This window comes from Oncorhynchus keta, chromosome 19 (assembly GCF_023373465.1).
Source record: "Oncorhynchus keta strain PuntledgeMale-10-30-2019 chromosome 19, Oket_V2, whole genome shotgun sequence".
NCBI classification, from domain to species: Eukaryota; Metazoa; Chordata; class Actinopteri; order Salmoniformes; family Salmonidae; genus Oncorhynchus; species Oncorhynchus keta.
Window position 1 is genome coordinate 5264030 of NC_068439.1, and position 15023 is coordinate 5279052.

The 15023-nt window shown below is 43.3% G+C and overlaps 2 protein-coding genes and 1 long non-coding RNA gene across 10 annotated transcripts in view; 2 read left to right on the forward strand and 1 right to left on the reverse strand.

Annotated features, from left to right (window-relative positions):
• Positions 1–4512, forward strand: part of pef1 (penta-EF-hand domain containing 1) — a 16924-nt gene extending 12412 nt beyond the window's left edge. Inside the window, 2 exon segments of the mRNA XM_052469112.1 lie at positions 3040–3183; positions 3423–4512. Of these exon segments, the coding sequence (XP_052325072.1) occupies positions 3040–3183; positions 3423–3655 (377 nt within the window). The 3' untranslated portion in view covers positions 3656–4512.
• Positions 1371–2585, reverse strand: LOC127909133 (uncharacterized). 7 transcript variants are annotated; one of them, XR_008069842.1, is made up of 4 exons: positions 2439–2579; positions 2368–2403; positions 2013–2296; positions 1675–1800 (listed from the first exon to the last, which is right to left on the reverse strand). It is a non-coding gene; the product is annotated as an uncharacterized LOC127909133 (long non-coding RNA). The 7 variants fall into 7 exon arrangements; XR_008069843.1 differs by having other exon boundaries at positions 2368–2430; positions 2467–2481; XR_008069840.1 differs by lacking the exon at positions 2368–2403 and having other exon boundaries at positions 1371–1800; positions 2474–2553.
• A 2373-nt stretch (positions 4513–6885) lies between the features above and the next one.
• On the forward strand, positions 6886–10219 carry smim12 (small integral membrane protein 12). 2 transcript variants are annotated; one of them, XM_035766051.2, is made up of 2 exons: positions 6886–7035; positions 8358–10219. In XM_035766051.2, exon 2 carries the CDS (start codon positions 8411–8413, stop codon positions 8687–8689), a length of 279 nt encoding a protein of 92 aa, XP_035621944.1. In that variant the 5' UTR covers positions 6886–7035; positions 8358–8410; the 3' UTR covers positions 8690–10219. The 2 variants fall into 2 exon arrangements, with proteins under 2 accessions (XP_035621944.1, XP_035621946.1); XM_035766053.2 differs by lacking the exon at positions 6886–7035 and adding an exon at positions 7106–7272.
• The last annotated feature ends 4804 nt before the right edge of the window (positions 10220–15023 follow it).

Sequence of the window (15023 nt, forward strand, 5' to 3'; positions counted from 1 at the left end):
TTATTCTATCTTGTCCAGGTCGAAGTTGTAAATGAGAACTTGTTCTCAACTGGCCTACCTGGTTTAAATAAAGGTGTTCTCAACTAGCCTACCTGGTTTAAATAAAGGTGTTCTCAACTGGCCTACCTGGTTAAATAAAGGTGTTCTCAACTGGCCTACCTGGTTTAAATAAAGGTGTTCTCAACTGGCCTACCTGGTTAAATAAAGGTGTTCTCAACTACCTGGTTGTTCTCAACTGGCCTACCTGGTTTAAATAAAGGTGTTCTCAACTGTTCTCAACTGGCCTACCTGGTTAAATAAAGGTGTTCTCAACTGGCCTACCTGGTTAAATAAAGGTGTTCTCAACTGGCCTACCTGGTTAAATAAAGGTGTTCTCAACTGGCCTACCTGGTTTAAATAAAGGTGACATTTAAAAAAACAATCTGAGGTGCATACTGAAGATATTGGAAGAAATGTCCACATTTTTCTTTTTGTCAGTCAACAAGATGAGTGATTAGGCCTAACGATCAACAAAAGCACCAGCTTTTCAATCAATCGTCAATCTACTATCCCCCATAGTAGAGCGTCTGCTAAATGACTTAAATGTTAAATGTATACCGTATTTTATTATAAAGCTTGTATTGATACAGGGACCGGTTTGAGTTTTTACTTTACCTTCTATACCGTTATTTGAATGTTTGTTAAATGTGATATGCCATGTGTAATGTCCATTTTTATAGTTTACTTCGCTACTTGAGTCATCTCTCTCCGCTCTTTCTCTCCGTGCCACTTTCCACACTGACCTAGCCACGCACCCTGTCTCTCAATGAGCTCAATTTGATGTTCCTCAACCACGAGACACTGGAGTTCAGTCTGCGCGGTCTGTGCAGCACATGCAGCAATGTTGATGACAACGATGCTGTTTTCACTTTGCTTCTTAATATAAATCCGCTAGCGTTCTAGAATGACACTATTAGATTGTGCTTCTCACATCAGCTAACAGCTAGTGTGTGTTTTCTCACATCAGCTAACAGCTCGTGTGTGTTTTCTCACATCAGCTAACAGCTAGTGTGTGTTTTCTCACATCAGCTAACAGCTCGTGTGTGTTTTCTCACATCAGCTAACAGCTCGTGTGTGTTTTCTCACATCAGCTAACAGCTCGTGTGTGTTTTCTCACATCAGCTAACAGCTCGTGTGTGTTTTCTTACATCAGCTAACAGCTCGTGTGTGTTTTCTGAGCAAGTTTCCCTAAATCTACTCATTACCTTTTGAATGTTTAGCAGGACAGGAAAATGGTCCAATTCACGCACTTATCAAGAGAACATCCCTGGTCGTCCCCTACTGCCTCTGATCAGGAGGACTCACTAAACATGAGCTCATGGGCTCTCACAAAGTGTTTTGAGTAGATTTTCCATAACATTTGCATTGATGTCAAGAGTGATTAGAGGGATAATGGAGTGCTGAGTAGTTAGCCAGTTTGATAGGCTACTAATGACCAATCGGCAGCATCAGAGCTTTGGAGAAGCCTAGTTACCGTGACTAAACGGTCACATGACATATTCACAGAGGTATTGTGGTGTCCCAGTAGATATAATGTAGTGTCCATACCCTTCTGCCATAGACTTGTCGTATTGACTCCATACCCTTCTGCCATAGACTTGTCGTATTGACTCCATACCCTTCTGCCATAGACTTGTCGTATTGACTCCATACCCTTTCTGCCATAGACTTGTCGTATTGACTCCATACCCTTTCCGCCATAGACTTGCCGTATTGACTCCATACCCTTCTGCCATAGACTTGTCGTATTGACTCCATACCCTTCCGCCATAGACTTGTCGTATTGACTCCATACCCTTCCGCCATAGACTTGTCGTATTGACTCCATACCCTTTCCGCCATAGACTTGTCGTATTGACTCCATACCCTTCCGCCATAGACTTGTCGTATTGACTCCATACCCTTTCTGCCATAGACTTGTCGTATTGACTCCATACCCTTTCCGCCATAGACTTGTCGTATTGACTCCATACCCTTCTGCCATAGACTTGTCGTATTGACTCCATACCCTTTCCGCCATAGACTTGTCGTATTGACTCCATACCCTTTCCGCCATAGACTTGTCGTATTGACTCCATACCCTTCCGCCATAGACTTGTCGTATTGACTCCATACCCTTCCGCCATAGACTTGTCGTATTGACTCCATACCCTTTCCACCATAGACTTGTCGTATTGACTCCATACCCTTCCGCCATAGACTTGTCGTATTGACTCCATACCCTTCTGCCATAGACTTGTCGTATTGACTCCATACCCTTTCCACCATAGACTTGTCGTATTGACTCCATACCCTTTCTGCCATAGACTTGTCGTATTGACTCCATACCCTTCCGCCATAGACTTGTCGTATTGACTCCATACCCTTTCCGCCATAGACTTGTCGTATTGACTCCATACCCTTCCGCCATAGACTTGTCGTATTGACTCCATACCCTTCCGCCATAGACTTGTCGTATTGACTCCATACCCTTCTGCCATAGACTTGTCGTATTGACTCCATACCCTTCTGCCATAGACTTGTCGTATTGACTCCATACCCTTGTGTCATAGACTATTGACTCCTCACTGGGTTTTTACCATTCACTAAAGGACATCTGTACTTTTTCAAAGAACAAATGTACCTGACTGTAACTCTCGAGGATGAAAGAGAAGAAGCATGTGTAACGGATGTGAAACGGCTAGCTTAGTTAGCGGTGTGCGCTAAATAGCGTTTCAATCGGTTAAGTCACTTGCTCTGAGACCTTGAAGTAGTGGTTCCCCTTGCTCTGCAAGGGCCGCGGCTTTTGTGGAGCGATGGGTAACGATGGGTGACTGTTGTCGATGTGTGCAGAGGGTCCCTGGTTCGCGCCCGGGTATGGGCGAGGGGACGGTTTAAAATGATACTGTTACACATGGTCATTTTCTACGAGTCACCCGGTGTGGTTACCAATACAACCCCATTGTTGTCATCTGTAGACCTGCTGCGAATTCATCTATTTTCTCTCCTGTTTTATACCAGACATGTTTGACAAGACCAAGTCTGGCCGTATCGACCTGTTTGGGTTCTCAGCCCTGTGGGTCTTCATGCAACAGTGGAGACAGCTGTTCCAACAGTACGACCGCGACCGCTCTGGCTGCATCAGTGGCACTGAGCTACACCAAGGTGAGGCGAGTGTATGGATGGGGCCTGTGTTCAGTATGAGGTGAATCTTAACTCCTCCCACTTTTAATATAATTTTCATTTTGACGTCTCCAATGATGTCAATGCGTGACTTAGTGAAAACTCTCTGTGGTGACAATGTAAGCAGAAGACATTTTGATTGATTGGAGAAAATGAAATAAAAACATTCTGTTTGTCTTATTCTATGGGTCTTTGTCCTCTGTCTCTCTCCCTCCCTCCAGCCTTGTCCCAGATGGGATATAACCTGAGTCCCCAGTTCACTGAGACGATAGCGGCTAAGTACGCCGTGAGCTCTGGGCGTCCTGGTTCCCTGCAGCTGGACTCTTTCATCCAGGTGTGTACACAGCTACAGAGCATGACGCAGGCCTTCAGGGAGAAAGACTCCGCCATGACGGGAAACATACGCATGAGCTACGAAGACTTCCTCTCCACCACCGTCAACAGGCTCATGTGAGAGGGACAAATGGTAATGTTCACCTCCCAGTGGTGGCTGGTGACACTTTACATGGGGTGGGAACAGGCTTCTATAGTATCATCTTTTTGATTTACTCCATTCCAGTTGTTATTTTGAGCTGTCCTCCCTTCACCAGCCTCCGGTGCCAGCCACCAATAATAGGCAAATTAGCCAACACCCTGAAATCAAGATGGAGGACAAATGAGTCAAACTGAGGATGAGGAAATAGAGGAGACTAGGGGAGAGGAGGAGATACAATTAATCACTCTCTTCGTCTCTGTGTGTATCACACACAAGGGTATGGAGTATATATTACACCTACTGCAAACCTGCTCACAAGCATCCTTAATATGTCAACTCCAGGACTTGATTTGCATGATGGAACTTGATGTGCCATTTTAACCTCATGTGTAGTGTCAATCTCATAGGGCCAGTTTCCTGGACCAAGATTAAGCCTCATCCTGGACTACAAAGCATTTTCAGGACAGATTCCCAATTGCCAACGCTTTTAAGTCCAGGGCGAACTCTTAATCTTGGTCTAGGAAACCAGCTCAAAGTATAGCCGGGTATCAGTTACATTGCATGTATGACACTCGGTACACTCGAATAATGCACCAGAGCCAATTTTTTTAATAATTTTGACAACGTAGCTTTAATCCAAACCCCACTACCTTATCTGCTGGTAGCTGTGATGGTGATGACTGTTGATGATCACCGTTGCACATTGTCGCACAGTTATATTTCAGCCATTGGATAGTTCAGGACCAATCTTGTCTATTTTATTTTTATTAAATCAAATGTATTGTTTACTGCCATAACTTGAAATTGTATTCTATTAAAGTTTTCAAAACTTGAAATTAGTTTATTTTTTATTTTTTTTAATGAAATCCCTTTGGAGCTAAGGCACCATTTTAATGAAATCGCTTTCGTATTACTACTTTTTTCCTCTTTCCTCCTACGGCTTGGTATGATACGTAGCCATAATGCTACGGCACTCACTATGCGCTTAACCTCTTGATGGTTGCTAGGCAGCGCCCATGAACCATCCTCCTGCCAGTTCCAAACTTTGCCCATTTTTTTTTTTGTTTGTTTGTTTGTTGCCCACTACTGTTTTTCTGAATGACCCAAATATTGGAACAATTGCTAATGCAATTGTAGGCATGTATCAAATGTCATTCAGTCTTTGTAATAAGTCTGAAGCGATAGCTTATCCACGTGTGGTCAACTACACGTAACAAAAATATAAACGCAAAAAAGTAAAGTTTTGGTTTTGGTCCTATGTTTCATGTGCTGAAATAAAAGATCCCAGAAATGTTCTATACACAAAATGCTTTTTCTCTAAAAATGTTTTGCACAAATGTGTTTACATCCTTGTTAGTGAGCATTTCTCCTTTGTCAAGATAATCCATCCACTTGACAGGTGTGAAATATCAAGAAGCTGATTAAACAGCATGATCATTACACAGGTGCACCTTGTGCTGGGGTCAAAAGGCAATCTAGTGTGCAGTTCGGTCACAAATCAATGCTACAGATGTCTCAAGTTTTGAGGTGTCATGCAATTGGCATGCTGACTTCAGGAATGTCCACCAGAGCTGTTGCCAGAGAATTGAATGTTAATTTCTCTTTCTTCTGGAAGCTGAAAATGTCCCAGTTCTTCCTTGGCCTGCATACTCATCAGACATGTCACCCATTGAGCATGTTTGGGATGCTCTGGATCGACGTGTACAACAGCGTGTTCCAGTTCCCGCCAATATCCTGCAACTTCGCCCAGTTATTGAAGAGGAGTGGGACAACATTCCACAGGCTACAATCAACAGCCTGATCAACTCTATGTGAAGGAGATGGTTTGCTGCATGAAGAAAATGGTGGTCACACCAGATACTGACTGGTTTTCTGATCCACGCCCCTTCTGTGACCAACAGATGCATATTTGTATTCCCAGTCATGTAAAATCCATAGATCAGGACCTAATGAATTCATTTCAATTGACTGATTTCCTTATATGAGCTGTGACTCTGTAAAATCTTAAGTGGCATGTTATATTTTTGCTGGGGGGGCTCCCTTTGATAAATCAATGCATGTCAGATTTTTAGTTTAGGCTACAATTTTTTTTAAAGGCTGTGGAAATATTAGCTAACTTGAGCTGAGTGCTGCTCATGATCATCTTGTCTAGTCGGCTCATTAATTAACACGTTGCCATGTTGTGTAGCGCTTTAACAAGTGCATTATTTTGCTCTTCAGTCACTTAGTAGCCGAGGCTCCCGATGAAAACACTTGACTGGTCTGACAATCAATGTGATTTTGTTTTGACTGAATCTCTATAGGCCTTATTTTTCTGTCCGGGCTAATATGTGGAGGTGATGGAAGCTAATCTATTCATCTAGCTCTGCTCAGAAACAGTTAGCATGCTATAATGTAGCCTAAATCAAGTGTCGGCATATTTTTGCTCCATCGCGTATATAGGCAACTCCAAACCACTGCTATAAGGTTATGAAATATGAAGTGGGACACATGCTTTTGAAAATAGAATCGCTATTCTTTTTTTAAATGATTATGATGATGACGGTAAGACCCTATGCCTGCTCCCTAACAAAGTGGAGTGAGGATAGGAAAGAGATTAAACATGGATGACACAAATATAAGCATTGGATTGGGCTCTGTTTTGAAACAACTTTTTTTGTTGTTGACATCGTTCCAGTGACAAGTTGTGAGGGTCAAAAATGTTTGTTTTTTTCTTCTGTTTATATTCCATTTTATTTTTACTATAAAATACTTTGCGTTGACAATTATTGGGTAGATGAGTCTTGTCTGTTTTTAATGAACAATTTCATTTGATTTGGATGTTAGCCATGGCTGCACAGATCCATAACATTGGCCTTATTCAACTAAAAATATGCTATTCTTTCCACAAATATTTTGTTAGTCATAATGTTTCTTAGGACCTGCCTAAATGAATTAACAATGAATGTATATTTTAATGGGTTTATTCAAATAGAAGCCCACCCACATCTGCGCACCACTACCACCACTTGCGCATGGGAGATATGAATGATGTATGCAGTCAAGAAAATTGTTAAAATCGGCCTGTTTGTACGAGGGTCATATATAAATATTGCCCAATTGTTTTGTTGTTGAGGCTAAATACCGTAAAATCAGTATCATATTCATATTGCAGGCTTTCAGCAACAAAAAAATGACAGTTTTTCCAATGCTATTGTTTGTCACTATGACCGCGGAATCACGTCCGAGCTCAAAGGAACGCACAAGTGATAGCGATCTAAGGATTGGATATGAGGTTCCCGTGTAGAGCCAATCACATTCATTTGGAGGCGCGGTTATCAAGCCATACGGAAGTTACTGCGCATTCCACGTTTTCGAAGGTGAGTCAGTTCTGTTGTTGAACAATGTTTTTTTTTATTTTTATAAAAATCATAACATGAACATGGTCATTTAATGTGCGCAGTAGTTACTGTTTTACCAGTAAATTATGTGTGAGCTTCAAAGGAAATAAGCTTAGTTTACAAGCTGTAGTTGACAGCTAACTTTAGCTTGCTAGGTCCATTGGTTGACTCTAGTACCTTTTGCATTCTGGATGACATGACAATTTTTACTGGCATGTAAGTTCATCTATGTAACTAGTCGGCTCATATACAAATGAACTACCTATGTAATCAGAAGTTTTGTAACTAGCTACTATTAACTAGCTATTGAGGCCTATTTGTGGTTATGACTCAGTCAAGTCGTTAGCTAACTAGCTCGGCTGGATACCCGACCTTGAATTTCTATGTCGGGCATAAATTTACGTAAACGGTCCTGAGAGTAAACAAGGCAGAATGTTTAATATAATTGTATTTTAACTCACTTTAGCAGTTGTATCTATGTTTGGTCCTTTCACAGGTAGGAATGTGAGAATATATCCACAGGAAAGAATAATGACATTCTCTTTTCAAAGTGCCTTCAAATCACCTGAATCATGAACCATATAAACGCGTGAGAAGTCAGTGAGAGGAAACTGTCCTGATCCAAACGCTCATTTATTCCTGATGTTGAATTTGTATATTTAACCTTCATTTAACTAGGCAAGTCAGTTAAAAGAACAAACTCTTATGTTCAATGGCTTTACAACAGTGGGTTAACTGCTTGTTCAGGGGCAGAGCGACAGATTTGTACCTTGTCAGCTCGGGGGATTCGAGCTACTAGTTTGACTCTCTAACCACTAGGCTACCTGCCGCCCCAAATCCAATGTAATGTATTAGATCTACAGTCTACTAACTAGCTAAGTAACTTGAATATATAGCTGGCCCCAGTTTTATTGTGCTGTTTCATTTGATGTCAAGTCTTTTTTGTGTGTGTGTGCCATTCCCCAAAAATAATTTAGTTTCAATAAAAGGTCAACAAAACAGTCTTTGTCTTGATATGTAAAACCTGTGGTACCATGCTGTCTCTCCTTGTACTACAGGGAATGGAAGACCCAGGTATTTAAAAAGTCCTTAGTTGAACCTTCTCTGTGTCCCAGGCTGAACACATCCTGTCACTGTGCAGTGGCCTTTCTAGATCCTTGAATGAACAAATTAAAACTGCCGTGGCACAGCCACTGTCATCCTCAGTTCATCCTTTCTGTAAACCTGAATTACCACAGCAGCTACTAACCCCCCCCCCCCTCTCTCTCTCTCTCTCTCTCTCTCTCTCTTTCACTCCCCAGCTGAGCTTACACTGCACCAGCGCCCCAGTGAGCCCGTCCCAGCCCCAATCATTATGTGGCCAGTGTTATGGATGTCCATGCGTACCTACGCCCCCTACATAACCTTCCCGGTGGCCTTCGTGGTGGGGGCGGTGGGGTACCACCTGGAGTGGTTCATCAGGGGGGACACCACCCTTAAACCTGGGGAGGAGAAGAGCATCGTGGAGCTGAGGGAGGATAGGAAGCTGGAGGAAGGGGCAGGACGGGACAGCACCCAGGTCCTCAGTCTCAAAGAGAAGCTGGAGTTTACCCCCAGGGCAGCGTTGGACCGCAACCGACCCGAGAAGAGCTAACCGTGCCTGGGGTTTAGGCTGACTGGTGTCCACCACTCCTAGTCCTGGAACAAGGGGTGAAGGGAGTGGAATGATGGATATAAACCTTGGTTTCCCGATGCTATGTAATGGCCAATAAGAGGCGTTGAAGCCACTGGTCGGCCATATTGGTACTCCCCAGAAGAAGCAGTCCACCATAGGAGTGAATGGAATTCTGCAGTATTTCAATTACATTTTTCAAGGAGAAAATTAAATGTTTTAAAGTATGTTGTTGTAGTGGGGACAGAAACTTTAGAACTTTCAAAACAAAAAAAAACTTTAATAAAAGTATTTTATTTTTTTATTTTGTTTAGTTCACATAATTTAAGAGTGGATTAAGGTGTAATGCATGTGACAAAAACAAAGGGGATCACAATAAAGGCATTTCTATAGCAACCAAAATATTTTCTACAATGGTGGAGAAACAGTGCACCCCGTCAGTCATCTAGTGTGTGTGTGTGTGTAAATCTATCATTGGCGTTGAAGGTGCTTACCAAAGGGGATCTGAGTCATCTTCTCCTCAACATACACACGCCTGTCAATCGGTGTCACTCGTATGCCCAAAGCACTGGCATCATACTGTACTTGGACATCATTGGCTTGGGCACCTGTGGTGGCACTGTTCTGTTTGAGACTAGAGGATCATGGGAAATGGAGTCTTTTGTTTTAGGGTGCTGAATATCCACGCACCTCATGAATGATTTGTGATTCTCTCATATGTATACACCCACACACAAATATAGGCTACTGGTTATTCCATTTTCATACTTGTGATCATGTCCACCACATAAACCATTGGAGAATGTTGGTCTGTATTTTCATAGTTTAGTATATAAGTCCCTGGGCACTCAATCTGATGACTACCACTGGGGTAACTCCTGATAAGGCATCGCTCTCTTCTGCTCCTCAGATGCTCACAACACTGATGAAAGAACAAAGAACCCTTATTGTCTGTGTGTGCGTGAGAGGCTTTCAATGTGTTTTCATATTTTAAACTATCATGAAAGAGAAGCCGGTGTCATAAAATGACTGAATTAAATTTGAATGAACCCGAGTGCCGATGTAGAATAACACAGAAGGGATGAAGAAAGAGAACAGGCTGCTCCTTTCATCCTCCTCCGTTCTCCAGAAATAAAATGGGTTCCAGTCGGCAAGCATTACGAAGGGAGTAGTGTTTGCTCTCATCTGGTCGTTTAACCTCGTTGTTTTGACTCCTCCCTCTTTTCTGTTACTTGGATTCAATACCGAGAAAGACTAAAAGTCTCTATTAGAGAACTCAAACGGGTCTTTTTCCTGTCTTTTCATTTACCTGGTATGCTTTCATTTCGAGAGTCTGTGAAGGTACACTGGTTCATGTGTTTCATGGATCAAGAAAAAAAAATTATATTTAAGGATTTGGATGGAAAATACCAAACGTGACAGTCTCTGTCGCGTACGACCGCTCATTGCATGTTCTATGTTACTGCTGTAACATGCTTGTATGTTATAATAAATATGAAATGTGTCTCACAACCATTGATATTGTGTTTCTCTCACACGACAACGTCGACAGACCACAAAAGATCCGAAATGGGGAACGAGCGGAAGTAGACAGCCCAGAACAGAGGACGATGGAGAGGAGACGTCCATGGCCTGTGTTCCTTGGGGATCAACAACAGATGTATACAGTCACATAACTAAGCCAGATATCCAACCAGAACTCGTTTGAGAAATAATACTATCATCAGATTGATGAAGGACTTGTTTACAATTTATGGGAGGTCATGAGGGAAAGTCTTGTTTTTCTTTGGACTGGGCCCATTCATGCCATGGGTCAGGGAAGTGATGACACAGTCTGCTCTCTTCCTAACAGGAAATGAGATTTCCCAGTCGGGGGAAACGGCTGCCAGCACAAAGAGAAAAGACGGGGAAAAAAATACCCATTCCTCTCCTTTAATACCCATTCCTCTCCTTTTCTATTCATGTGTCACATGATTCAGCTCTTTCTAGGGTTAGGATGAAGCTGCCTCTAGATACTTACCTGGCTACACAGACTCCTTGCTTCGGCCCAATGCTACGCCACACCCACGGACGTCTGTTTCTTTTCCACAATGAGTCGGGTTCTGAGTACCTCCCCGAATGCGAAAACATTTGGGCTGTCTTGTTTGGTCCAGAAACCGATGTGTTGAGCCAGAACATACGTGGTAAAGCTGCAGGTTTGAAAATTCCTCATTGGTTTTGATACTCTGATTGGTTAGAGAAGATCCAATCACTGGTGACACTCGTGCCCCTCTTCACCACAAACTACTTCAAGGATGATGATCAGGTCCTCTCCTTTAATATCAGGTCCTCTCCTTTAATACCAGGTCCTCTCCTTTAACACCAGGTCCTCTCCTTTAATACCAGGTCCTCTCCTTTAATACCAGGTCCTCTCCTTTAATACCAGGTCCTCTCCTTTAACACCAGGTCCTCTCCTTTAGCACCAGGTCCTCTCCTTTAATACCAGGTCCTCTCCTTTAATACCAGGTCCTCTCCTTTAATACCAGGTCCTCTCCTTTAATACAGGTCCTCTCCTTTAACACCAGGTCCTCTCCTTTAACACCAGGTCCTCTCCTTTAATACCAGGTCCTCTCCTTTAATACCAGGTCCTCTCCTTTAATACCAGGTCCTCTCCTTTAATACCAGGTCCTCTCCTTTAATACCAGGTCCTGTCCTTTAATACCAGGTCCTGTCCTTTAATACCAGGTCCTCTCCTTTAATACCAGGTCCTCTCCTTTAATACCAGGTCCTCTCCTTTAATACCAGGTCCTCTCCTTTAACACCAGGTCCTCTCCTTTAATATCAGGTCCTCTCCTTTAATTCCAGGTCCTCTCCTTTAATACCAGGTCCTCTCCTTTAACACCAGGTCCTCTCCTTTAATTCCAGGTCCTCTCCTTTAATACCAGGTCCTCTCCTTTAACACCAGGTCCTCTCCTTTAATACCAGGTCCTGTCCTTTAATACCAGGTCCTCTCCTTTAACACCAGGTCCTCTCCTTTAACACCAGGTCCTCTCCTTTAATACCAGGTCCTGTCCTTTAATACCAGGTCCTCTCCTTTAACACCAGGTCCTCTCCTTTAACACCAGGTCCTCTCCTTTAATACCAGGTCCTCTCCTTTAACACCAGGTCCTCTCCTTTAATACCAGGTCCTGTCCTTTAATACCAGGTCCTCTCCTTTAATACCAGATCCTCTCCTTTAATACCAGGTCCTCTCCTTTAATACCAGGTCCTGTCCTTTAATACCAGGTCCTCTCCTTTAACACCAGGTCCTCTCCTTTAATACCAGGTCCTCTCCTTTAATATCAGGTCCTCTCCTTTAATACCAGGTCCTCTCCTTTAATACCAGGTCCTGTCCTTTAATACCAGGTCCTCTCCTTTAATTCCAGGTCCTCTCCTTTAACACCAGGTCCTCTCCTTTAATTCCAGGTCCTCTCCTTTAATACCAGGTCCTGTCCTTTAATACCAGGTCCTCTCCTTTAATACCAGGTCCTCTCCTTTAACACCAGGTCCTCTCCTTTAATACCAGGTCCTCTCCTTTAATACCAGGTCCTGTCCTTTAATACCAGGTCCTCTCCTTTAATACCAGGTCCTCTCCTTTAATACCAGGTCCTCTCCTTTAATACCAGGTCCTCTCCTTTAATACCAGGTCCTCTCCTTTAATATCAGGTCCTCTCCTTTAATATCAGGTCCTCTCCTTTAATACCAGGTCCTCTCCTTTAATTCCAGGTCCTCTCCTTTAATTCCAGGTCCTCTCCTTTAACACCAGGTCCTCTCCTTTAACACCAGGTCCTCTCCTTTAATACCAGGTCATCTCCTTTAATACCAGGTCCTCTCCTTTAATACCAGGTCCTCTCCTTTAATTCCAGGTCCTCTCCTTTAATTCCAGGTCCTCTCCTTTAATACCAGGTCCTCTCCTTTAATACCAGGTCCTCTCCTTTAATACCAGGTCCTCTCCTTTAATACCAGGTCCTCTCCTTTAATACCAGGTCCTCTCCTTTAATACCAGGTCCTCTCCTTTAATACCAGGTCCTCTCCTTTAATACCAGGTCCTCTCCTTTAATTCCAGGTCCTCTCCTTTAATACCAGGTCCTCTCCTTTAATACCAGGTCCTCTCCTTTAATACCAGGTCCTCTCCTTTAATACCAGGTCCTCTCCTTTAATACCAGGTCCTCTCCTTTAACACCAGGTCCTCTCCTTTAATACCAGGTCCTCTCCTTTAATACCAGGTCCTCTCCTTTAATACCAGGTCCTCTCCTTTAATACCAGGTCCTCTCCTTTAATACCAGGTCCTCTCCTTTAATACCAGGTCCTCTCCTTTAACACCAGGTCCTCTCCTTTAATACCAAGTCCTCTCCTTTAATACCAGGTCCTCTCCTTTAATTCCAGGTCCTCTCCTTTAATACCAGGTCCTCTCCTTTAATACCAGGTCCTCTCCTTTAATACCAGGTCCTCTCCTTTAATATCAGGTCCTCTCCTTTAACACCAGGTCATCTCCTTTAACACCAGGCCCTCTCCTTTAATACCAGGTCCTCTCCTTTAATTCCACATCCTCTCCTTTAATACCAGGTCCTCTCCTTTAATACCAGGTCCTCTCCTTTAATACCAGGTCCTCTCCTTTAATACCAGGTCCTCTCCTTTAATACCAGGTCCTCTCCTTTAATTCCAGGTCCTCTCCTTTAATTCCAGGTCCTCTCCTTTAATACCAGGTCCTCTCCTTTAATACCAGGTCCTCTCCTTTAATACCAGGTCATCTCCTTTAATAATTCCAGGTCCTCTCCTTTAATACCAGGTCCTCTCCTTTAATACCAGGTCCTCTCCTTTAATTCCATGTCCTCTCCTTTAATACCAGGTCCTCTCCTTTAATACCAGGTCTTCTCCTTTAATACCAGGTCCTCTCCTTTAATACCAGGTCCTCTCCTTTAATATCAGGTCCTCTCCTTTAATACCAGGTCCTCTCCTTTAATACCAGGTCCTCTCCTTTAATACCAGGTCCTCTCCTTTAATACCAGGTCCTCTCCTTTAATACCAGGTCCTCTCCTTTAATACCAGGTCCTCTCCTTTAATACCAGGTCCTCTCCTTTAATACCAGGTCCTCTCCTTCAATACCAGGTCCTCTCCTTTAATACCAGGTCCTCTCCTTTAATACCAGGTCCTCTCCTTTAATACCAGGTCCTCTCCTTTAATACCAGGTCCTCTCCTTTAATACCAGGTCCTCTCCTTTAATACCAGGTCCTCTCCTTTAATACCAGGTCCTCTCCTTTAATACCAGGTCCTCTCCTTTAATTCCAGGTCCTCTCCTTTAATACCAGGTCCTCTCCTTTAATACCAGGTCCTCTCCTTTCATACCAGGTCATCTCCTTTAATATCAGGTCCTCTCCTTTAATACCTTTAATTCCAAGCTCCCCTAGTTTATGACTGCTACATTTAAACTGTGTGTGTGTGTGTGTGTGTGTGTGTGTGTGTGTGTGTGTGTATTGCAATGGACTCATTTCATTCCAAAGTGGTCTGTGAGTGTGTGTGTGTGTTTACCTCTGTGAGTGTGTGTGTGTTTACCTGTGTGTGTGTGTGTGTGTGTGTTTACCTCTGTGTGTGTGTCTTTACCTCTGTGAGCGCCAGAGTACCGCCCGCCCGCCCAAACTACAACAACCTACAACACACACACACACACACACACACACACAGTCCTGCAGATCAAGCAGCCTAAATAAATACAGTGTCTGTGTTGACGGTCAGAAACACATTCAGCTTTCCAGATCAAGAGAAACGTCTGTGTGTGTGTGTGTGTTTACCTCTGTGAGTTTGTTTGTTCACCTCTGTGTAAATGTGTGTTTACTTCTGTGTGTGTATGTGTGTGTTCAGCTCTGTGAGTGTGTGTGTTCAGCTCTGTGAGTGTGTATGTTCACCTCTGTGTAAATGTGTCTTTACCTCTGTGTGTGTGTGTGTCTTTACCTCTGTGAGTGTGTGTCTTTACCTCTGTGAGTGTGTGTGTTTACCTCTGTGAGTGTGTGTTCACCTCTGTGAGTGTGTGTGTTTACCTCTGTGAGTGTGTGTGTTTACCTCTGTGAGTGTGTGTGTTTACCTCTGTGAGTGTGTGTGTTCAGCTCTGTGAGTGTGTGTGTTCAGCTCTGTGAGTGTGTGTGTTCAGCTCTGTGAGTGTGTATGTTCACCTCTGTGTGTGTTGTCTACAGGAGATATTACAGTATCCTCCCAGCAGACAGGCGGCTCCATTGTTCCTGAGTCAGAGACACAACGTCGTCTCCAACTCTTCCAGTCAGGATGTGGATCGGAGCGCCAGAGT